The 23,358-nt window shown below is 51.1% G+C and overlaps 1 protein-coding gene across 1 annotated transcript; it reads left to right on the forward strand.

Moving 5' to 3' along the window:
- The first annotated feature begins 224 nt into the window (after positions 1 to 224).
- On the forward strand, positions 225 to 20,257 carry LAP3 (leucine aminopeptidase 3). Its single transcript, XM_037529144.2, has 13 exons — positions 225 to 339; positions 2,016 to 2,131; positions 3,725 to 3,779; positions 4,243 to 4,348; positions 5,407 to 5,566; positions 6,743 to 6,907; positions 9,195 to 9,353; positions 10,738 to 10,862; positions 12,099 to 12,187; positions 13,201 to 13,303; positions 18,181 to 18,260; positions 18,997 to 19,106; positions 19,557 to 20,257. The coding sequence occupies exons 1-13, from the start codon at positions 238 to 240 to the stop codon at positions 19,744 to 19,746; spliced, it is 1,560 nt and encodes a 519-aa protein (XP_037385041.1). The 5' UTR covers positions 225 to 237; the 3' UTR covers positions 19,747 to 20,257.
- The last annotated feature ends 3,101 nt before the right edge of the window (positions 20,258 to 23,358 follow it).

The raw sequence follows: 23,358 nt of genomic DNA on the forward strand, positions 1-23,358 counted from the left end.
CCGAGCACGTCTGCGCGCACGCCGGCCCGTACCAAGAAACCCCGCCCCCGGCGCCTGCCCACCCGGATCCTCGGCACTGGCCCCGCCTCCCGGGCGCGCGCCCACCACCCGCTAGCCCCGCCCCGGCGCGCGCGCCCCCGCTGGCCCCGCCCCCGGCGCCCCCCGCTAGCCCCGCCCCCGGCGCGCCCCGCAGGCGCCACGTGCTCGCGGGAGGGCGGCGCCGGCCGAGCTGACAAGATGCTCCCGCCGCCTCTTCCGGCCGCCGCGCGAGTCGCCGTCCAGCGTCTGTGCTCGAGGCTTCTCGGGGGACAGGGTCGCGCCGCCGCCGACATGACGAAGGTGGGGTTCGCGGCTCCCCCGGGCCGCCGGGGCCGGGGCGGTCGGGGCGGCGGGTCCCCGCCTCTGCGCGGGGTGGGGGTCGGCCGCGGCGCTCCCCGCCGTGGGGGGCCCGGCCCGGGGGTCCCCGGCAGGCCGCCCCTCCTCGGGCTCCCGCGGGCCGCAGCCGGGGGTCGGGGGCGCGCGAGGTCCCCCCGCTCCCCGGGTCGCGCCTCGGGCCGGGGCGCCCGCGGGAGAGGGGTCCCCCCTCGCCGGCTGCGGGGCGCGCGGGTCCCGGGGCGGAGCCGGGGGTTCCCGAGAAGTCGGAGTCTCCGGAGGCTTCGCGGAGCCCCGCGGGGCGCTGAGGAGGTTCTGCGCCCCTCGAGCGGCCGGGCACGGCGGGGTCACCGGGGGCCAGAGGCGGCCGGCCCGGCTGGGAACGTTCCAGAAGGGCGGGCCCCCGGCGAGGCGGCCGGCCCCGGCGCGCCCCTCTGCGCCCTCGGGGGGTCGGGGCACCAGCCCCGCCCGGGCCCCCTGCAGCCGCGCGGGGAGCCGGGGCGTCGCGGGGCCGGGCCCCCGGGAACCCGCTCGGCGCCGGGGCGGCCGCATCCGGCTGCTCCCGGGTTTCACTTTCCTTCGCCAGGGGAGAGAGCGCGTGCTTCTCCGTCCGGCAGAGTCGCCCCGAGGCAGAGAGCGCCCCTGAAGTCTAAGGGCCGGGCCCGGGCCCGCGGCGATCCCGGGGTCCGTGCTGACCCCGGCGCAGGGGACCCCGCCCCCGCGGGCCTGCGCCTCTGCTCCCCGGCCGCGGGGCAGACGCCTCATTCTCACTGCAGGGGCCACCCTGGCCCCCCTGGGCTGGCAGCCTGGGATCCCCGAGATTTGCGGCGGGCGGGCTGGGCAGGGACGACTAACTCCGCGCCCCGAGGTGCTGTGGCTGGGCCTGGCCCTGCAGGCCGCCAAGACAGGTGGACCCAGCAAGGCCGCGCCTGTGGGAATCCTCAGGGAATCCAAGGGTTGGAAGGGCACCCAAGACCCAGAGAAGCCTTTTAGATGCCTTCTGAGACAGAATGAGCCGTCGCCGGGATGTGGCAAGACAAAGGGGCCTCGACTAGGGGTAGTGAGTTGGGGGGCTGCTGTCTAGGAAGTACGTGGGGGAAACTCACAGATAGAGGCTGTGTCGGTAGGTAGCTTTGTCCAGGTTCACTTCAGCGCCGACTCCAGCCTCTCTGGTGAGAAGCGCATCTTCCTCCTGGGACATTCATTTCATGTCCCGCCGTGGGGGAGAGGGAGGTCCTGCATCTCCTGTTCTCCTTTGGCTGAAGCTCCAGGCGATGAATATGTTTTGGAGCGGCATGCTCTGAACCCCTTCCAGCTCTACCCTGGTTACCGGTGGATTTGTTTCCTTAAACAAGACAGCTTTCTGCTCTTCTTTATTTGAAAGTGAAGGACGCCCTTTCTTGGGAGGGAGGTGAGCGGCCAGCGCAGGCAGCGATGCAGACTTGCTTCCGCAGGAGTCTGAAGCTGCAGGCCGGGGGCGGGTGTCCTGACGGCCCAGCACCTGCTCCCTTTCTGACTGGTTCTTCTATCTTTGGGGGGACCTGAGGGGGCAGGGTTTAAATGGAATTGTTTGAGCCTTCTGGAATTTGGGGACCCCTGAAGGACCTAGTCTAATTATGATCACCATTTCCACTTGTTCTCAGGGCCTTGTTTTAGGAATCTACAGCAAAGAAAAAGAAGATGCTGCGCCACAGTTTACAAGCGCAGGAGAGAATTTTGATAAATTGGTGTCTGGGAAGCTGAGGCAGGTTTTGAACATGTAAGTATTCACCTGTGGGTTCCAGCTTTTTCAAATGCCCTGAAAGAGAATGTTTTTCTCTGCTTTATTGTTGGTAGATAAAAATGTGTGAAGTGCACGGGCCAGGACCTTCTCAATGGAAGTGAAAGTATGCGTGTGGAATGCCCTTTGGTCCCCTGTGTTTCTGTGTGGGTGGGGCTCCAGTTCCGAGAAGTCCGGCCATTTCAACCAAATCTCATTTTGTGAGAGACTGAACCAGAGGGATCTGGAAAATACCAGATTTCTCCAGCCCATCTTCCAGTTCAAGTGCCTTTCTCCCCATACTCAGCCTACCCTCTTGCCTTCCCACCAGCTTCTCTACCTCCTGAAACTCCAGTGGACTCTGGACTAGTTCAGAAAGCTTGGGGGTGCTGCTGCTTCCACTGCCAGCTTCAGGGGGTTCTCATATTTTATAGTTCTTGAGAATCACTCAGGTTCCAATCTAGAAAATCTGTGTGGGGTCTGAGATCCTCACCATTCATCGATTAGTGAGTCTAGAGAAGGTTGGGGAGCTTTGGAGAGCCCAGAGTTGAACTGCTGGCCTCATGGGTAACATAAGCTTCTGCAACTACATATTATTTGGATTGTAGCTACCCTATTCAAATCTAATAGAGTCTAATAATGATAGTAATTATGGAATCACTGGATAACAGAATTTGCAGCCCCTCTTATTACCAGTCCTTCACCAGGAAGGAGACAGCCTTCTCGAGTGCCTTAATTAAGTCCTTCAGGCAAAAGCAGCCGTGTTAGAGTACAGAACAGCCTGGCCTTCCTCACGATAACTATCAGCTGCAGCACCGCGGCATCCAGGTCCCAGCTGTCATTGGGGCAGCCCTGTTTGTTTGGCATTTGCTCAGCACCCCATCTGTGGACCAGCCCCCACACTGCAAGCTGAGCACACTGCCCTCAAGTCAGCCCCTTTGGTTGATGTTTTGGAAAGATCTGAGATTGAGGTCAGCCTTCATCCAGTGCTCAGCTGGCCAGACATTACCATCCATGGTGTCACTTTCCAGTAAATTTGTATTCGATCTACCCTGGAAATTTGTGGAAGAGTTCCTGAGCTAGAATTAGAAGTACCAGCAGCATCTGAAAATCTGTTGTGAGACAGTTCTGCATCTTGGTCAAAACACAAATGCAGCAGGTTCACAGAGGCAGGTAGCCTATATTATAATGATGGTAAGGGGAAGTGAATTTCCCCTCGAGGAAGCAGAGCAAGCCCAATTATGGTTTGTGGGTTTTGGGGTTTTTTTCCCCAGGTGTTTTTTTTTTGTTTTTTTTTTGATGTGTCATTTTTTTAATTCAGGTAAGTTGGTGTATAACACTACGCATGATTTAGGGGTATAGGCTGACTTCTTCAGATGTCTGTCACCACACCACCCCCACCATCCTGGTCCCCATAATCCTCCGCTACAGCCCATTGGCCCACCTCCCCCCTTCCTTACTTCCTCCCCTCTCTCCCGCCTCCCCCAACCTCAGGTCTGCATTCAGATTTCTAGGGTTTCTTTGATTTAGTTTTATCTGCTTTTTGTTTCTTTCAAACTTACTGTTAAAAACAACTGTTTCCTCTTGTTTCAGATCTGGACCACCTCTGAAGGCTGGCAAAACCCGGACCTTTTATGGGCTGCATGAGGTATGAGATGAAGATAAGGTTTATTTGGCAAGCCCCTCAGTGAGCCCCTGTGACATGCCAAGTACTGTGCTGCATAGTCGTGCAGAAAATTCTGGGTCCAGTCATCACTCACTGTATTACCCAGTCATTAAGCCACAAGGTTGTTTAAGATTGTAAAGAGGCAAATTGCTGTCAGACATCACTGCATCTCCTGGCTCTACAGGCCTGCTTTGCTGTGCTGCCATCAGTGTGCCCCGTCTTACATGGGAGAGTTGTTTACAGGATTACCCTCACTCTACCTTTGATCACACAAGTTTAAGACTTTGCCAAGATTAGGGCTTCAGAACAAAACAAAACATCACAGTGACTTTTGGCCTGCCTTGAGCTTAGAATACTTGTGTGCCCGAGTGCCCATGTCCACTTCCAGCTGGCACTGAATGCTTTAAAAACATCAACTGAGTGATTTTGTGTGTTTATGGAACAGGACTTCCCCAGTGTGGTGGTGGTCGGCCTCGGCAAAAAGGAAGCTGGAGTGGACGACCAGGAAAATTGGCACGAAGGCAAAGAGAACATCCGGGTGGCGGTAGCAGGTGATTGCTCTCTTAAAGTTTAATATGGGTCAGGATTCTTCAGGACCCACTCTAAGGTGACCTTTCGGCCCTTTTCCGTCCTCTCCCGTCACTGCCCACCGCCCGACCGCACAGATATCAGGCACCCAGAACAAGCTCCTTGCCCTCCCACCCTCAGCTTGCCTTACAGGGAGAGGTAAGGAATATGGGTTCTGACCTTTCTTTCACGTGTGTCCGGAGATCTCAGAAGCATTTCTTCACTCTTGCATTACTGACCTTAGAGCTCTGTTCTGCCAGAAAGTTCTGGCAGGTGGATTTTTCTGCCCTTTTGCAATGCAAATCCCGGTGCTGCCCAACTTTCAAATGACATGGAGGCATCATATTTACAAGTCAGAGAAGGAGGACACAAGGTAGGGGTGCTTGTCTGTCACTAGATACCAGAGTGTATGCCTGGCCCGCTTTGTCATTGGATGGTTTGAAGGTTGAGGTGATGTCAATTGAGTCCCCTGAGAGCTGAGCAGCTAGAGGCCTTTGCCACGGAGACTGTGGTCAGAGATGCTTTGGAAAACTGCCCAGTCAGTGATAGAGAGTGATAGGAGCAATAATTAGCGTAGTGATCTTTGGCCTGTGGAAAACTTGAATATGCTCGTTAAATTTCATGTCGAGTGATTATTTCATAACTTTTATTGGGGAGGTTTTGCTGACCTAGTCTTAATAAAATGCTGTATTAATAATGGACTGTGCTCAGCTCCTTAGAGATAATTTAGGTATAATTTCTTGGTTGTTTTTAATCTGGCAAGCGCTTGAGGATTGGGAGGCTTCTTCAGGAAATTCTTTGTCTCAGAAGTAACACTGGTAATTGCCACCCCCTACTGGGGCCCACGCTCCTCAGAGCTGAGCCAGTTCCGCCCCTCTACCTGGGAGGTGTGTGCACACCCTTAGTTTACACAGCAGGACATGGAGGCTCAGAAAGGTCAAGCGTCCGGCTGGCCAGGCTGGGATTTGGGCCCACTTCCCTTAGCAGCCACCCAACCCTCTACCTCTGACTGACTGTGTTTCTGGTGTGTTCGCCCTTGCAGCGGGGTGCAGGCAGGTGCAGGACCTGGAGCTCTCGACCGTGGAGGTGGACCCATGTGGCGATGCTCAGGCGGCTGCAGAGGGAGCGGTGCTTGGCCTCTATGAATATGACGATCTCAAGCAGAAAAAGAAGATGGCCGTGTCAGCCAAGCTCCATGGAAGGTGAGCTCACTAAAGCAAGATTGGGGTGTGGTCCCCTGCATTGGGACCACAGGGCCTTCTGGAGACGAGCAGCTTGCTTTTCTGCATGGGGCCTCGCCACCTGGCTTGTCTGCAACTCCTCCAGCTGTTTGAAGAGCATGATCACTGTCCCCACAAAACCACCTTCTGCTCCTGGCTTGCTTCATGTACTTGCTTCCCCCAAGACTTTCCCCCAAGACCCCTCTGTGTTTGCTGACGACTAGGAATCCCAACCAAGCTGGCTCCCCAAAGAAAGGGTGGGAGGGAGATGGCAGGCAGGTCCCCACAGACCTTGTTCTCTGGAACCAGCATCTGCTCAAGGCCAGTGAGGCACCGATGAAGGGTACCAGGCTGGTCCCTGAGTCTAGCTGGGCGAGTTGTCCTTCAGCAAGTTGTGAGCGCCGGCCATAGGCCAGCCCCACCTGGCTGCTGGGAGACAGGTCCCTGCTGTCTGGACACACAGTGTGATGCTGGGCACACCTGATGGCCAGCGGCTAGGAAGCTCTGCTACCCATCCATCTGGCTCCAGCTCCCCCACTTAGAGGCGGGGCACTCTCAGTGAAGTGATAAAGTCTCTGGTTTCATCTGTTAGTAGTCATAACCCCGGCTTCGTCGGGCTTTTGTGACCCAGAGACAGCCTGGTGGGCTCCTGGTAAACCCTGACTGTCATTTCACGCAGCTCTTGCTGCCCACGTGTGTGCCACTGGCCACATGGGGTGGCGACATTGACCACAGCCTTCTTCCTGTCAAGCAGCTCCTTGCCCTCAGAAGGCTGAGAGGCAGAGTCCCGACCCAGGCAGAGCCCGGAGGCCCTCCGGCCAACCCAGGGCTGTGTGGCTCATGCAGTGCCAGAGAACCAACGTGCTCTTCCCTGGAAGCCTCTGCCATCTGCAGTAGATCTGTCCGTCCCACCCTTCGCTCAGATGAGGCTTCTGAGGGGTGTGCTTGCCCGAGTCTCCTCCCGCCCAGCCTAGCGAGCCGGATTGCTCCTTCTGGGTGCCATTACCCTGGGTCCCATTCACAGAATGCAGCAACGCCTCCGTGCCCCTGCTTCCCCCAGCAGCCCCCCTTTTATCTTTCACGAGGTAAAAGCCCACCCCACTGCCCAGCATAGTGTCTCGAGACTTGGTCTGACTTTCCCTTGTGCTTTCTCCCCAGTGGGGACCAGGAGGCCTGGCAGAAGGGCGTCCTCTTTGCTTCTGGGCAGAACTTGGCCCGCCAGCTGATGGAGACTCCGGCCAACGAGATGACGCCAACCAAGTTTGCTGCAATTATCGAGAAGAATCTCAAAAGCGCTAGTAGCAAGACAGAGGTGCACGTCAGGTAATTCTGACTGATGGTCTAGCCGCGCAGGTGACACCTGCCAGAGCAGCCCCAGGTTCTAGAATCCAGCTTCCTCATTATTTAGAGGAGCGACCCAAGACCAGAGAGGCGAGGTTGTCCACATGCGACCACACAGGCTCAGTTCAAGGTTCTGTCCATGCGCATCTCCCCTTGCCTTGCGCGGGCATGTTCTGTCACATGCAGCATGCCTGTGTGTGCGCACGCACGACTACTGCAGTACCCATGTCAGTGCAGCTCAGTGATGTCTGTATCTTCACGCCGTCTGGCTCCCATCCCGCTGCCAGTTCGAGAACATTCTGTTACCCTGAGATTCCTGCGCCCCACTCCTTCCCTCTCTCCCCTGCCGTCCACTGAGGGACGTGTGGGTTGTCTCTGTTCATTCTTGCTGCTGTGGGAATCAGGACACAAGTGTGTGTGTGGACACTGTTCTCATCACTCTCGGGTGTGACCTAGGAGTTGGGCTGTTGTCTCAAAGGGTAATTCCCTTTAACTTTTTGAGCAACTGACATGGGTTTTTTGGCAGTTCTTCCTGTCTTCTCTCTTTGACACACATGAAGAGCACAGCATGCCTAACTGGGCAGGGCGTGAGAATTTCCACCTTATGGGTTCCTGAGTGGACACCAGCTGGTACCCCAGGCTGCCCAGAGGGGCCGTCGGCAGCAAGGCTGTTGAACCTAAAAGCCTGTTCCTCAGGTTCCCCCATGTGGGCATCTCCTATCACCCTAAAAGCAAGGCATGCCAGAGCATTTGGGGGTTATAATTAAATCAGCAGAGGCTGGTAGAATCTGGGGGATGATTAGTACGTAGGGAATCTGCAGCAGCGTGTCCTTTCTTTAAAGGTGTCTTGACAAAGACCCTTGCTTGTTTTTTGGGGGAGGAGACACCTGCGCTACTTTGGGTCACCAACAAATACTGGCTGTGCGGCTGGCTACGTGCCTGCACCTGGAACTGGGCAGAGAGGGATGGTGGCAGAACAGGCAGGGAAGTGCCCCGGAGCAGAGCTGGGGGAGAGTCGGGGCAGAGTGGAGTCCCGCATCTGGAAGTTTGCTGAGTTTAGAGACGTGAGAGTGGGTGCAGAGCACAGGCAGTGACGGCTGGGAAAGTGCAGGGCTTGTGTGGGAGCAGAGGGACGTGAGCCTGAGGCCAGCAGGTCAGCCGGGCTGGGTGTCGCCTGTGGGCCGAGGCAGCCACACCACACCTCTCGCGTGGGTGGGCGGCAGGGACACAGACAGGGCTTAGACGAGCAGGGCCTTAAGAAAACAGCAGGTACTGAGGTTGTCATTAAAAACACCCACACTCCACAACTAGCCTTCTTTTGAAGTGATTTTTTTTTTAAATCGTCATACCTTCCTCTTTATGTCCTTTTCCCTGTGAAGCCGGCGGTCGAGTCTCCATGGCTCAGCCCAGCTGACAGATGTCACATGTGCCTGGGCGGCAGCGGGGGGCAGGAGACCCTCAGACCTGGTCATTGCTGGGGCATCTGTCAGATTTCTCTCCTGGCCTAGTTACTGTGGGGAGAAATCAATACCAAGCCCCTAAGACCCCCAGCCTAGGAGAACAAGATGCAGCATCTGTTTTCTGTTGGCACTGAGGACCTCACCCATTTGTGCTACCCCCACTGAGCCCGTGTTTATTAAGTAATGACTGGTTTTCCCACTTAAGACGTCGCACACGGCAACTGAAATCTGAGAACCAGGATAGCCACACCGAGAAGATAGAATTCCAGTGCTCTAAAAAGGCAAAATCATAGGATATGTTAGTCTAGCCAGTGGAGTGTTGTTGGCTGTTTTCTTTGTTGGCTGACTGGGGGGTGGGGGTAGGGTGTGTGCGTGCGTGCGTGCATGCGTTAGAAATACCAAAAATATCGCAGGGGATTCCTTGCCTATTACCATCTCAGAGCCTTGCTAGTGTCATCTTGAAAACTTTGCAAGCATGTGAATAGGTCAGGGGGCAAATCAGGTAACAATTACTTATTGGCCTATTTCCTGACACTGTATTTTATTCCAGGCACACATTCTCTTGGTGGTTCTGTAGCTCATCCTTTGATGGAGGTATCACTGACCTCTTTTAATAGAGGAAGGAGGCTCGAAATGAACTGAAGGGTCCAAGGAAACACAGAAAGGAAATAGCGCATAATTGAACTGCTAACATACATTCATATTTTAAAGAGTTTGTATGTAAATACTGTTTACTCACATGTGAGCTGCTTTCTCAGTTATTTTGAAATAAAGTGCATTTGCTTTCTGCCCCATCCTCTGCACGCTAGGCCCAAGTCTTGGATCGAGGAACAGGAGATGGGGTCGTTCCTAAGTGTGGCCAAGGGATCCGAAGAGCCTCCAGTCTTCCTGGAAATTCACTACCGAGGCAGCGCCAACGCCAGTGAGCCGCCCCTGGTGTTTGTTGGGAAGGGGATCACCTTTGACAGGTACCTTGCAGCGCTGCGCTCTGTAGTTGGTGATGCTTTGTGGGCACATGTATTGTCTGGTGTGTAGTTTGCTTCCAAAACTTGGTGTTCGGTCAAATCTCGTAGATTACTTTTAACTGTATTAAGTTGCCACAATACTCCTTGTGCACTGGAGCCTCACAGGTCCTCTGGCATCCGCTAGCTCCCTGAGCGGCTGGGCTGATGACCATGACTCGAGGGTTGAGTACTGTGGTCAGAGCCCCGTAACTGACAGTCAGAAGTCACACGAAGTCTGTCTTTAAAACGTCCTGAAGTCTTTCCACCCTGTACCCTTCATTCTCCTATGTGGATATTAAGGATTCCCCTCGGGAGGGCTCTTGTGATCGCCCCTTTGCTTACTTCAGATGACTTTATTTTGTGAACAGCTGACCTGCCTAGCCCCCATGTGCCTTATAAAATCACAAGTATCCCTTAGAATTGGAAACTATCTCTGGTTCAACCAAGGTGAAGCTGAGTGGGGAAAATGACAGGTCAGTCTTTCTGGAAGGAGGCATTTGCTCCTGAACTCTAGTTTCAGGGATGCTGATGTATCATGAGACTTTCAAAGGATGACCTGACGCAAGAACTAGCTTAGATAAAACAAGTGAGGTCTTTTGTTTTTTTTAAACCAAGAGCATCTATAAGTCTTTGTGTGGACACAGATTTATCTTCCTCTTGGGTAAATACCTAGAAGAGACTAAGTTATACAGTAACTGCATATTTAACTTTAATAAGCTACCAGATTTTCCTGAAGGAGTGGCACCGTTTTCTATCCCCACCACCAGCGTGCAAGGCCTCCAGTTGCTCTCCACCCTGCCCAGCATTCGCTATTGTCACTCTTTCTAATTGTAACACTCCCACGAGTATATAATGGCATCTCTTCAAGGGTTCATTTGCATTTCTCTAATGGCTGATGATGTTTAGCATTTTTTAAATGTGTTTGTTCAAGAGGTCATCTGTGTAGTCCTGGGAAGAGCAGACGTGGCCTTGAGATAGATGTGGCGAGTGAATAGAAGGAACGGCTCGTGCACCAGCTCTCTTTGCCTCTGGGCTTACCCCTGGATTTCTTGGGCCGAGAGTGTATTTCTTTCCCTATTCGGAGCCAGTGAATAATCTGTAGTTCTGGGTACCATTGGTCATCCGGTGTTCTTGTGGTGAGTGAGAACTCAGGGAAAAAAACTTATTCCTTGTCTTTTAGGAAGCCTGTGATATCCTCTTTCACAATGTGGAAGTGTTTCACATTCTCCGTTTAGAGATTTGATTTTTCTTAGCCAGGCGGGTGGTGCCCTCATAACCCCTGATGTAGGTAAGAGCAAGGTTCTGGAGATTTGCTGTGATTAACACTGCGCCTCGTCCTCTCCCCCAGCGGCGGCATCTCCATCAAGGCTGCTGCGAACATGGACCTCATGAGGGCCGACATGGGAGGAGCTGCCACCATATGCTCGGCCATTGTGTCCGCCGCCAAGCTCAACCTGCCCATTAACGTCATAGGTGAGGGGCGGGGGCGTGTCTTGGGAGCTCCTGGAAGCCATCCCAGTGGTAGAACGGAGACCACAGGCCTGTTTTCCTCTCAGCTAAAAAGACCAAGAAATTGTTTTAAGTCACTTGTCGTCAAGCAGAAGCTGTCCAGCTGACATAGCCCCTTCTTATCTGAACTGACGGAGTTGTGTATTTTGCAATCCAGGGCTGCAACTAGAATTGCCTTATTTCCCTTCTGCCATCAGTGGTTCACAGCCAGAGCACTTGGCAAGCGTGTGGTTTGCTCCAAGGAAAAGTGCTGAGTCGTCAGGGTGGGGGTGTGCTGGCTCCTTTAGAGACAGCCTCAGAGGGATGTGCTGATGAAATGCCATGACACCCTGTAGGGTATGGGATGCAGGGACACTCAGTGCACGCAGTGCTCTGCTCTGTGGAGAACAGGATGTCAGACACAATGCTGGGCAGTTGCCACGTTTGGGGGCTGGGCTGAGGTTAAGTGCTCTTGCCCCCTGTCACGTCCGCTGCTCAGGCAGGTAGACTAGCGGGCAGGTCTGCCTGACACTCCCCCTCACCCCTTTACTCACAGTCATTTTTTTTTTTTTTTGTGGGACCCTCGCCGGTGGCTGGGGAACTAACTGGCGCTACAGAGGCCGCGGGCAGCCTCGCAGCCCAGCGCTCACCCGCTGCGCCACCAGGGGAGGCCCTCACAGTCATTTTTTGCTGAACTATTTGGAAATAAGTTTCAGACTTCATGACAGGTCCCCCCAATACAAATACTTTAGCCCGTTTCCTAAATATCAGGGATATCCTATTGTAATAAAATTTCCATTATCATTTCCAAGGATGGATACAGTAATCTCCCAAATACCTGGAAGCATGGTCATTTTATGTGTGTGCTCAGGCACACACACACTTACTTCTATTTTTCAAGTCCAGCAGCCAGTCTGGATCCCATGTGCATGCGCTTGCCCTGTCTCTGTAGTTTCCTGTAATCTGGAGTCCTGTCCTTCCCTCACCCCTTCCACGCCCCCATAACACTGACAGTTTTGGAGGTCCAGGACTATCATGTGAGGTTCCACGATCTGGATCCATGTCCGAACCTCTGAGGTGCAGCAATAGGATCAGACCACACTGCTGGGAAGGAGGCTACTGGGCAGTGCGTCTGAGACCGTCCACTGCTGGGGGCCACCGCTGGGCTGTCCCGGGTGGTATATTTGGACCGTTCCTCATGCCTTCATTTCTTTTCCAAAGGTTTGGCCCCTCTTTGTGAAAATATGCCCAGCGGTAAGGCCAACAAGCCTGGGGACGTCGTGAGAGCCAGGAATGGGAAGACCATACAGGTTTGTCCTGGGAGGCACAGCCCTGCTCTCTCCTCAAGGAGCCCCCTCGAATGGGTGCCGGTGGACCCCGTCCCTGGGAGGCGCTGTTTCATTGGAACTTGAATTGCATGCAAAGTCAAGAATTCTTTCTTCATGGGCATTTTAAAAATGCCTTTCCTACCTGATTATTCCGCCTTCCTGTATCCCATGCACTAGTCACCATGAACTTGCAGCCAGCCCTGCAGGGCTTGGTGGAGAAGCAGGAAGAGCTTCTGTGTACACCTGTCTAGGGATCAGGTGGAAAACCCTGTCCTGAGTGTAGGCTCTGCACTCCCGGGGTGACAGTGGCTCTCCACGGAGGCAGGTGCATGCACAGCCCACCGCGGTCGGCCGGGCCACTGCTTGGGTGTCAGCTGTAGAGCTGTGAGTGGTCTCGTCTGGAGGTCCAGGCTACCACTTAGCTGTGACTTCCTTAAAGTAGCCTCTTTGGTCTCAGCAACCTTGAAATATTTCCCCTTGTTGGTAAAATGGGCCAGACATTTTCTATTTATTTCAGCCCCCAAATCATCAGCATTGGCACCTGCCCTGGTACAGGGATCTTTAAATCTTTTGCTCTGCAGTTTGAACCTATTCCCAGTCCAGTTCAGGTATAACCGTGCGCACGTAGCGTCGCCTTCCACAGCCGGCCCATGACCAGCAGTGTCTGTGTCGGTGGCCTCAGTGTGTGGGAGTCGCCCTTCGTGACAGGCAGGAGGCGGGAATCTGAGAACCTGTTCCCATAGTTCAGGGTGGGGCCGGATAAGTAGGTGTTTGTTACGCGATGTCAAACGCCACACTACTCCTTTTTCGCTTTCATTTAGTTTTGATGTTTTTCCCCAAGTGACATGGTCTAGACCATGGTGGGTTTCAGGTGGGCAGCAGCATCCTCTGACACCTGCTGAACTGCACTGTGGCTGCCACCCTCCACGGCGCGTGGGTGCTGGTGCCCATACGGCCCTCGCCTCCTGTGACCCTCCTGTCGCTCCTCCCTGCAGGTGGACAACACCGACGCCGAGGGGCGGCTCATCCTGGCCGACGCGCTGTGTTACGCGCACACCTTCAACCCGAAGCTCATCATCAACGCCGCCACCCTGACAGGTGGGCACCAGCTCGCCCTGCTTCTGTCCGCACAGAGGCGCGGGCGGGCGTGGGGGGGCACACAAACCCGGGCATTGTTGGCTGGGGTTTGGCTCGCTCCCTGCCATCCGGACGTCTTTCACCAGTGACTGTGCTGCGCTCGTGAGCCGTTTTGAGTATGAGGTTTCTTTGAAGACATTCCAGGCTGTAACTTTTAAAAATGGTAGTAACAAGTGAGTTAGACCTGCCCACCAGAGGCACAGCTAGAAATGAGCAAAGGCGTTGGCTGCGAGGTTTGCTGTTGGGGGCTGACCTGAGGTGGGTGCGAGTCCCCGGAGCAGTGGCTTTCATGCATCACGTGTCTGGTGCCCACTGGGTCTCCTGAGCTTTTCTCTCGCCCTTACTTGAGGTGGGTGGGGGCAGTGGAGCAAGACCCAGGGAACTGGCGTCAGCTGCGGGGCCAGTCCGGGGTGACGCCCACAGTGCCGCCTGGCAGCTCGGCAGCCTTGGGCAAGTCCCCTGACCCCCCTGAGCATCAGCGATGTGGGACACGGCTCTTTGCCTCTCACACTTGTGAGGTTGGGGGAGTTTCTGGGAAACCTGCGGCAGGTGAGGGCGGAAGAAAGGCAGACCCCGGCTCGGTCAGGTGAGGGGCCACCCGCAGGGCTGCCAACAGCTCGGCCTTCCTGCACACCCGCTGGGCCTCGCCTCCCACCCACAGTGCTCTTTCTCGGCCTCCATTCTCTCTCTGCCGCTTTTAAAAATGAAAAATCTGATCATTTTTTATCCTCGGGTCTTAATTCCTCCCTGGTTACGTGAGCTTCCGTTGTTGCAGAAATGGGCTCGTGTTTCCTTTTGTGCGTCTGACAATAGATCTCGGGTTCGCTCGCGAAGTCCCGTTTCCGAGCTCCGTCTAAGCCGGATCACAGCGCCTCCATCATCTCGTCTCCAGTCGAGTCATCACTGGAAGCTGAGCACAGAGGTGCTGGGGCGGGTGTTTGGGGGGACAATGGAGAGGCAGGTGGTGATCACCCTTCTGTGAATGAGGACTCCCAGCCCCGACCCCCTTTTTCCCCAGGCGTGGAGACTGAGCATGTAGGAAGGCGCGCCCACGAAGCTGAGGGTGAGCCTGCCCGCGGCTGGGCCCTCAGGATCAAGGCTGCTGCTCATTCACGGCCCGCGGGAGGGTGGGAGAGAGAAAACCTGCTTGGAAAACTCATCCTGCTGCTTCATAGCACGTGGCTTTGAACAAGGCCTTGGCTGTCTCCTCTGTGAAGGGGGGCAGGCGGGCTGTGTGAGGCAGTGAGAGGCGGCCAGGAGACGTGCCTGGCCTGGCAGACGCCGCGTAGGCCTGTCCTACAGGGTCACCAGCTTGCGAGGGGCACGGCCGTTCAGCCACGGGACTGCTTTCCTAGAGGCACGCGTGGTTGTGACTTGGGGTGTCGCAGTGGGGACAGCAGCACCTTCCCTGGACGTTTCTTCGAGACTGAGCAGGTCTGGTCATGTTGACAGGCCAGCCGCTCGGCGTCATGGCTCTGGAAGCCCTTCAGGACAGAGGCGCATGGGTGTCTGCTGCCCGTCGTCCTGCGCGTCCCGCGGTTAGGTGCAGATGGTTTCCTAGACACCGGGTCATCTTTCAAACCAGGGTGCCCGCTGCAGCACATGGACACTTCGTCTGCCACTTCCGTTCTCTTCAGAGAAGATAGAGTCTTGTTTGAGGTTGGTGCTCGCGGTTTCTGTGCGACACATAAACACCAAAACAAGACTCTGGTGGGGCCGACGGGACTGTCTGGAAGGCAAGTGATAAGTCAGGAAGAAGCCACTGACTTGGAAAGGGAAGTATGAGGGTCCTGGACAGAGCAGTGACAGGTCCCAGGGCCTGGCATCCGGCAGTGCCCAGTGAGTGCTGGGGCCGGGCCTGCAGAGGTGGCGCCACTGGCCAGTGCGGAGCAGCAGGGCTCAGGGCCCCGGAGAGCTTGCACAGTGGAGGATTCCACGGCTGTGGGCGCGGGGTCTGAAAAGTGTCACTGGAGCTGAGTCTGCACAGGTGGCCTCCCTGGAAGGAGGGGGTGAGGGGCGCCCCAGTGAGGGGGCAGCAGGGGACAGGAGCGAGACGGGCACTTGGGGCCCTGGCAGGGACTCCCAAGAGTGACAGGGTGGCAGGCGCCAGGTTCCAGCCGACCTTGGCATGTTTCTCTGGGGTTCTGTCTTGAGCCAAATGCAGCAGGAAGCTTCTGAAGAGTGGGGGAAGGTGAGCCCGGGCGATAAGATTGTGTTTGTTCCCTGAAAGGGTCCCGGCCTGGATGTCCTGGAGAAGGGCCAGGAAGGCTGGCAGCAGCGTGGCTGGTGGTTGTCGCGTCTTGTGGGTGTGTCAGGGTGTGGGTGTCAGGCTGCATGTGACAAGCTCTGCAACTGGCTTCAACATCACCCCTTGGGTATGGGGGTGTCAGTGAAACAGATTTGCCCACCAGTTAGTAACCTTGGCTCTGTAGAGGGGGGTACATGTGCGTTCATCCTGTTACTCTCTTTGCTTTTGGGTATATTTGAAATAGTCCACAGTCGAGTGTTTACGACCATTCCGCAGACCAGATGGCGGATGGTGGTGGAGGAAGGGAGCGTAGTTTTCAGAGCTAATCAGAGCACAAATCTGAAGGAACGAATAACCCGTACAGCCCCCCAGGGGTCCAGACGTCACACAGGGATCAGGTCGCCAGTTCGAAATCATCGTTTGTCCTAACCTGTCAACTGTTTACAAGTTCTTCCTGTGAAGTGATAGAAAGGGCCAGTCCTCACTGCGACATCATGTGTGGCGATGAGATTAACTGACATTAACAAAATGAAGTGCCAGCTGTAAGCTTAAATCTGAGGGATGTGCAGAATTTATCCATAAACCTGCGAGAGTGGGGGGTTATTCTATGGGGTGCCACCCTGTATGGCTAACTGTAATCCCCTGGATGGAAGGATAGGGAATTGCACACGGACTGTTAAAAGCACAGGTCCGCAGAGAGAGTGCCTGTAGTGCTGCACTAGGTTCTGGGTTTTAACAGGCAGTTCGTGCAAAGCCACAGGGAAGGATGCGGGATGAGCTTATGAGCCTTGGGTGGCAGGTCGCAAGTGTCACCTTGTGAAAAGTACGGAATTTCCATTTGAGTGGTGCCTCCTCCAGTTTTCCATCTGAGTGCCGTAGTACTGTGATACCACTCCGTATCATCGAGATGTTTTTTGATACTGTAACTTTAAGCAAATGATCTATAATGAAAATAGGCCCTAGAGTAATATTGCTCAAGGGCCTACTGCATACCTCTAGGAACTGGACATGATCCCTGCCCCGGACCTTGCACCTTCAGCTGGGTCAAGCACTCAACAAATGAAACGGCCGGAGCCAGGCCGCACCCAGAGCAGGCCACCCTGCTCCCCCTGAATTGCTGACCCTTGGGAAGGCCTGCTCTAGAGAACCTGGAAATCTGGCTTTTTAACATGATTTTAAAAGATAGGTTAACTCATCTTAAAAGAGAAATTAGTCAATGGGACACAACTTTGTTGGAGGAGGAAATGAAAATGAAACAAGTAAATATGATTTAACAGACCTTTCAAAACTGAGATATAATTAACATTTTATTTTTCCAGGTGTAAATACAATGTTCCCATATTTGTATATATTGTGAAATAATATATACATGACCAATAATATACATATATACATACCAATAATACAGACATATGACCAACGGTCAGTAATAATATATGACCTCTAAGTCTAGGTGACATCCAATCCTCACACTGAGCTACAAATTATTCTTTTCTTGTGATAGATCTGCTAAGATCTACTCTCGTGTAACTATAGAGAGCAGTTACACAGCACAGTATTACTAAGTAGAGTCTCATGCTATCTATGACATCCCACGTCTTACATGGCTTCTGTTATAGCTGGGAGTCTGTACCTTTTGACCCCCCCAATTCACCCATTTTGCCCACCTCACAGCCCCCACATCTGGCATCCACCAATCTGTTTTCTCCAAAAGTTTGGTTTGGTTTTTGCGTGTTCATTTTAGGTCCCAACTGTAAGCAAGGTCATATTGTTGTCTGTCTTAGTCTATCTTAATTCACTAGCGTAACATCCTCCAGGTTCATCCATGTTGTCACAAATGGCAAGATCTCCTTTTTTGTGAGTGAATAGTATTCCTTTGGTGTGTCTGTGTGCACGTGTGCATATGTGTCCCATACTTTATCCATTTGTCCATCAGTGAGCATTTAGGTGATTTCTGTGTCCCGGCTATTGTAAACAGTGATCACCAGGGTGCAGGTGTATTTCTGAGTTAGTGTTTTTGTTTCCTCTGAATATTAATAAATATCCAGAAGCGGAATCGCTGAATCACATGGTAGTTCTATTTTTAATTTTTTGAGGAACATCCATATTGTTTTCCATGGTGACCACACTAATGTACATTTCCTCCCACAGCATCTAAGGGCTTCTCACGTCCTCACCAAAACTTGTTATTTCTTGAACATGTTTTTTAAAAAAAGGTATCAAAGTCTTGCAGTGTAAACTTTGAGATGCGATGAAAAATATCAAAAAATTAGAGAAGCTTCAGTGTACAAATATTAGTAAATTGATGCCTCTCTGTTTTTTCAAAAAGATTAGAAAAATTCTGGAAGGAAATACCAAAAATGAGATTATTAAAAATGAGGTATCTGGTAGTTTCCACTTTCACATTTTGAAACACAGAAATATATTAAATATATACAGTAAAGATTTCCTCAGCCCATCACTGTTTGAAAATGAGGGAGACGCAGGATCTGGTTAGGAGCTACAGTTTCACCGCAAGCGGCAGAGAACCAGCCCACTCGCCTGCCTGCCGGAAGAGCCTGACCCTTACCTGAGGGATTGTGTCTTGCAGGTGCCATGGACATAGCTTTGGGGTCTGCTGCCACCGGGGTCTTCACCAATTCACCCTGGCTGTGGGAAAAACTCTTTGAGGTAGGAATAATATCTAGGACCCAAATCACAAAGAATTGATGATTACATCATTCTAGCCTTGGAACAGTGAATTTCTTTAACTTCTGTGTTGATGTGATTTTTACGTTGTTATAGATTTGTCTTTGAATGAAAATGCAGTAAACTCAATTCGGGGTGCTTTGAATTTTCTGAGGCTGAAAGCGGCCGCCTCCAGGCAGACCGATGGTTTAAGGCCCTAAACGTCTTCCCCCCCCCAAACTGCTCCCCTTCACCTCTGACATCTCACAGTTGGGGAGTGCTCCACCTTCCCGACCCCATGGTCTCCTGCAGGCTGGGCTGCCACGTACCCCATTCCCTCTATCAGAGCACCCACAGCATTCTGATTTTAATTTAAACCTCATTAAAAAAAGTCAAAGTGACGTGAGCCTGCGCATTAGTTAAGTAACCAGTCTTCAGTGTCCACTTTCAGGTATCCACTTTCAGCCGCAGCTGATTCTCCTGCTGTTTACTCATGTTTCAAAACAGCTGCTTTTGCTGCTCCTTCCTGGTCTTTTCACTTTGGGTGTTACCTTTGACTGGTGTATAAAAACAAAGTCTGTGTGTGGGTGTTTTCCTGTGGACCTAGGCTATCTGTCAAGGTCCCAGATACTACATTGGTGCTCAGCAGAAGTTCCGTAAATGATGGTGAAGGAACCACTGGGTGAATGATTGTGAATTTAGTTCAATCTCAAAACTATCGTACCTATTTCTGCTTTAGGCCAGCGTTGAAACAGGGGACCGCGTCTGGAGGATGCCTCTCTTTGAACATTATACCAGGCAGGTTATAGACTGCCAGCTTGCTGATGTTAATAACATAGGGAAGTATAGGTAAGTGCAGCAGTACATCTTTTTATAATCCTATTTGGTTGCCAAAATGACCATTTTCAATTTTATCCTCTTACAAAAGATTTAACCATTTTCTTTTTGATGTTGTACTTATGAGCACTGATTTCTAATGAATTTAATTTTAAAGGTATTTCCCAACTGGTTGTCAAGATGTTGTATGTTTTCAAAATTAAGGTGGTTCTAAGCAAATGGTGAGGAAAAGAAATGGATGATATGACACTTAAGTAACAGAGAAAACTGTGATATTGAACTAACTATGTCTGAAAAGAAATACACTGAGAATGATTTCCAATGTAGCTTCTTAGTAGGCCTCAAAAGCTTGACTTTTGCTCTCGGTCTTTAGAGCCTGCTCTGCAGGAATGGGGGGGGATCTTCCTAAGTCAGGCGCACATTTCCCTGCAGCTAAATAATAAGCTTAACCTTTCTCTTCAGATCTGCAGGAGCATGTACAGCCGCAGCGTTCCTGAAGGAATTTGTGACTCACCCTAAGTGGGCGCATTTAGACATCGCTGGGGTGATGACCAACAAGGACGAGGTCCCGTATCTGCGGAAAGGCATGACGGGCAGGCCTACCAGGACGCTGGTGGAGTTCCTGATGCGCCTCAGCCAGAACAGTGCTTAGCTCGGTTGCTGGAAAATTCCTTCCTTCTGTCTTAAATCGGACAGTTGAACCTCAAAATAGTTTTAAATGGATGAAATCTTTTAAAAGAAACAAAGAAGGGTGATATTTTAAAATGTAGAACAAAATGACATTTTTATTCCTTGATTTTTTTTTTTTTCATTTTATGCAGAGATTTATAAAGGTAAAGCTAATATCCTGCTTGGCAAAGCTTTTTAAGATAGTCTATGGGATGACTGATTTTTTAAAAAACCACCTAGTCACTTTTCAGAGTATGTTTTTAATTGAAGAACAAAATTTTATTTCATGTTTGTGATGCTAAGAACATGAGAAAAACAAAGTTACTATGTAATTTCAGAAACAATAAATCCAACTTTTCTTGCTCTTTGGTATTTACTTACATATCACTGTAAATCCAGTGACTAGTATAACATGTCTCTTTTGACTGTGTTGTGTGAACTAAGTAATTAAATCAGGGTTCGGTGACACCGGTGTTTTCTCAGTGTTAATAATCACTTTGGGGGTTCCATGATTGAGTAACAGTGCAACTCCTGTGCACTCACCTCTGCCAGAAACTAAGTGCAGTGATTGAAATCTCATAATATCCAGATGTGCTAAGCATTCCCCACATTACAGGAAAATGAGGTGCAAAGAGGGTTAGTGACACGTCAGCTACATCCCCCACCTAGTAAGTGGGGAGCAGAGCTTGTAACCCAGGCAGTTCACCTCCAAGCCCAGCCTCCTCAGTTACACTAATGTTTTCTTTCCTCCTGTGACTTGATAGGGGATTTATGTGAAATACAGAAGAAACAAGACCGTAAAAGGGATTGGCAGAGGGTAAACACTGCTTGCTTCACCTGGGACTATAATCAACAAAATCCCATTTGTGCAGATTGAGAACAAAGTTCTTCTTATCATTTTACTTTTGTATCAGGAGAGTCAAATTACCCCTGAAGAGGCTTTGTGCCTTTTTTAAGACTTTGAAAATACTTGACAGAAAAAGCTGTTTTTTAGGGTTGTTTTTAATAATTTGACACCCAAAAGGATATGTGTCTAAACTAGCATACAGGGAGGAAATAAATACTGCCATGCATATTCATTTTATTGGGGTTAAAACAAAGCAGCTGGAATAGTGAGTGAAACTGGTTCTCCTGGGTAGTTCAGAAGCTACTTCCTCAGAAAAGAAGGAATCAGGTGGAACTGGCAGCTGGCGAGGAAAATACAAACATTTCGGCTTCTTCCGGGTAACTCAGAGGGCCAAGGAGGGATTTGATAGAAGGCTTTCTATCAAAGGCCTTTCACAGATGAAAGAATAGAACTCTTGTTTTCTCTAGAATGTGAGGAACAAAGGCGCAGCAGAACCCTGGACTCTTGGGCTTATCTAATTGGGTTGAAATTTGATAGTGTCACTGCACATGTCTCTGGCTGCCAGGTACTACACAAGCCCTTGGCTGACCCTCAGGCCCACGCTCCCAGGCAGACGGTGGCATCTGCCTCTGTATCCACGAGGAATAGGCCTGGCTGTGGAGAGAAGCAAATCCAAAGCAGCCGTGATTCAGAACTCAACACTGTTATAGGGTGGCCAAAGTGGGCAATAAAACGTCCAAGGGAAGCCTCACGGCATCAGAAACCCAGACTCCCTCACCGTGGCTGGTGGGGTTGCGATCTACAAAGGTGAGGGAAGAAAGCAGGGCAATAGGAATGCAGCTGCAGTTAACACGCTTTGGAGAGCATTCAGTGAAGCCCCATTTAACACTTGTGTTTATATCATCAGCCAGAGTTAGCCATGGTTACTGCAAGGATTTGGGGAAATTCAGATTAAGATAGCTGGGGGCCTCTGTCAACCCGAGAGAAGAGAACAGGATACAGGAAACAGTTTCTGACACGGTAGAGATAAGGAACCTGAAACTGAAAGACAAAAATTGCTATTGTACTTGATGAAGGTAGCACAACGGTCAGAACCCAGATGAATAATCTGCAAAACCCAACTTCCCAACTTCTGCAACCCCACACATCACCTTGGGCACAAGAAACCACTGTTTAAATAAGCTTTTGCTTGTGCAAGAGGGCAGGAACCACATCTCTCATCTATATCTCTGCTCACAGCACAGAACCCAAACCACGGGTGAGAGTCAATACTGAATGAGCGGCTGAGAAAGGAGACACTGGAATGGAAAATGAACTAGAGGAAGTCTTGGGAATGTTCGGCAGTTAGAGATTTTAAAATGGCAGTGGAGTAAGTCCAGAAAAGGCCCTTATGGCCTGCAAGCTCACAGAAAGGGGAAATGTTAGTATTGGGAGTAAAGGATTTATTGATTCAGCAAACAGTTATTTCTGGCCAAGCCTGAGGCAGGCATTGTAGGAAGTGGTTGTAATAGCAAAGCAAACAAGACGTAGCTCCTGGCCTTAAAGAATTTACACTCTAGGGTTGAGTGGTCCCTTATCACTTGCTGCTTTGTCCTGTAAACAACACTGGCCTGATCACTGCCTTGGGGCGCTTTCTCTGCAGCCCACCACACTGTATGGCTGGCCCCCTGGCCTGCCGCAGCTTCACTGCCCTTGAACTGTAAGCTCTTCCCTTTTATCACAATCCTATAGAAATGTTAGCCCAAACTCTTGCTTCAGAAAAGTCAGAACCGTTGCCACTACACATTCCCAAGCAGTTGACTTTTTTCCTAAGTAAATGATGGGGTTTATCCAACCACATTTCACCACCTCTGTCCCCTTCTTCAGTGCCAAACTACAAAAAGATCGCCCTCCTTATGTACTCAGTTACTGCCTTACTGGTGCTGCTTCTACTTGGGTGACTCGTTATCTTTACCAGTAGAGAAATCATTTTTAAACAAATTATATCATGTTACTCCCGTTTTTTTCTCCACATCACCCATTCTGTGCCAGGCACTCTATTAGTCTCTATAATACATTATGTCATTACTGATCTTTCTGAGCAGTGTTCTTTTGTAAATGAGGAAATGTGTTTTCAGCAAATCCAAAAGCTTATCTGTACTCTATTCTGAATTGAATCCAGGATATGCTACTGACATGTTCTCAGGCAACTTACTTGTAGTTGGGTAGGCGTGAGAAACAGTCTTATAATCATCCAGATATTAAAGGGATTTGCAAAAAAGATGGCACTCTTACAATTTATTTTTGACTTTGTGAAACATTTATATCTTAAAATATGTAATGTACTGGGTTTATTATTTTTAAGCTAATTCTCCATTTTAACTTAGGTAAGTATTTTACCTACTCCGTTTTAAGGGGTAAGACTTCGCAAACATAACCCACATAAAACAAAAATATTTGGATTTTTTCCATAACATTTTATGAGTGTAAAGTTGCTTGAGTCTCAAACAAGTTTGAAGAGTGCTGGAATAGAGTTCCTTCCCTCCTCACATTCTATTTTTGTTCATTCAATCAACAAATATTTATTAGGTCTATTTTATGCCAAGCACAGTGCTGGGAATACAGGAGAAGGGGAAGGTCCTGATACCACGGAGCTTGCATTTCAGCTGGTACATGAGAGGGCGTATGTATAAGGCCATTTAGTCAATGAAGAAAAGAACAAAGGAATAAAGTAACTGCAGATATGTAAATACTATGCGGAAAAAAAAC

Source organism: Talpa occidentalis, unplaced genomic scaffold (genome assembly GCF_014898055.3).
Source record: "Talpa occidentalis isolate TD23 unplaced genomic scaffold, MPIMG_talOcc4v2.1 talOcc4.6, whole genome shotgun sequence".
NCBI classification, from domain to species: domain Eukaryota; kingdom Metazoa; phylum Chordata; class Mammalia; order Eulipotyphla; family Talpidae; genus Talpa; species Talpa occidentalis.

Bases quoted from the DNA above. Each gene is read 5' to 3' on its own strand.
- LAP3 (XM_037529144.2), top strand. From the start codon at position 238: ATGCTCCCGCCGCCTCTTCCGGCCGCCGCGCGAGTCGCCGTCCAGCGT. The intron at 13,304-18,180 runs GTGGGCACCAGC...TGTGTCTTGCAG, and splicing joins CAACGCCGCCACCCTGACAG to GTGCCATGGACATAGCTTTG. The intron at 19,107-19,556 runs GTAAGTGCAGCA...CTTTCTCTTCAG, and splicing joins AATAACATAGGGAAGTATAG to ATCTGCAGGAGCATGTACAG.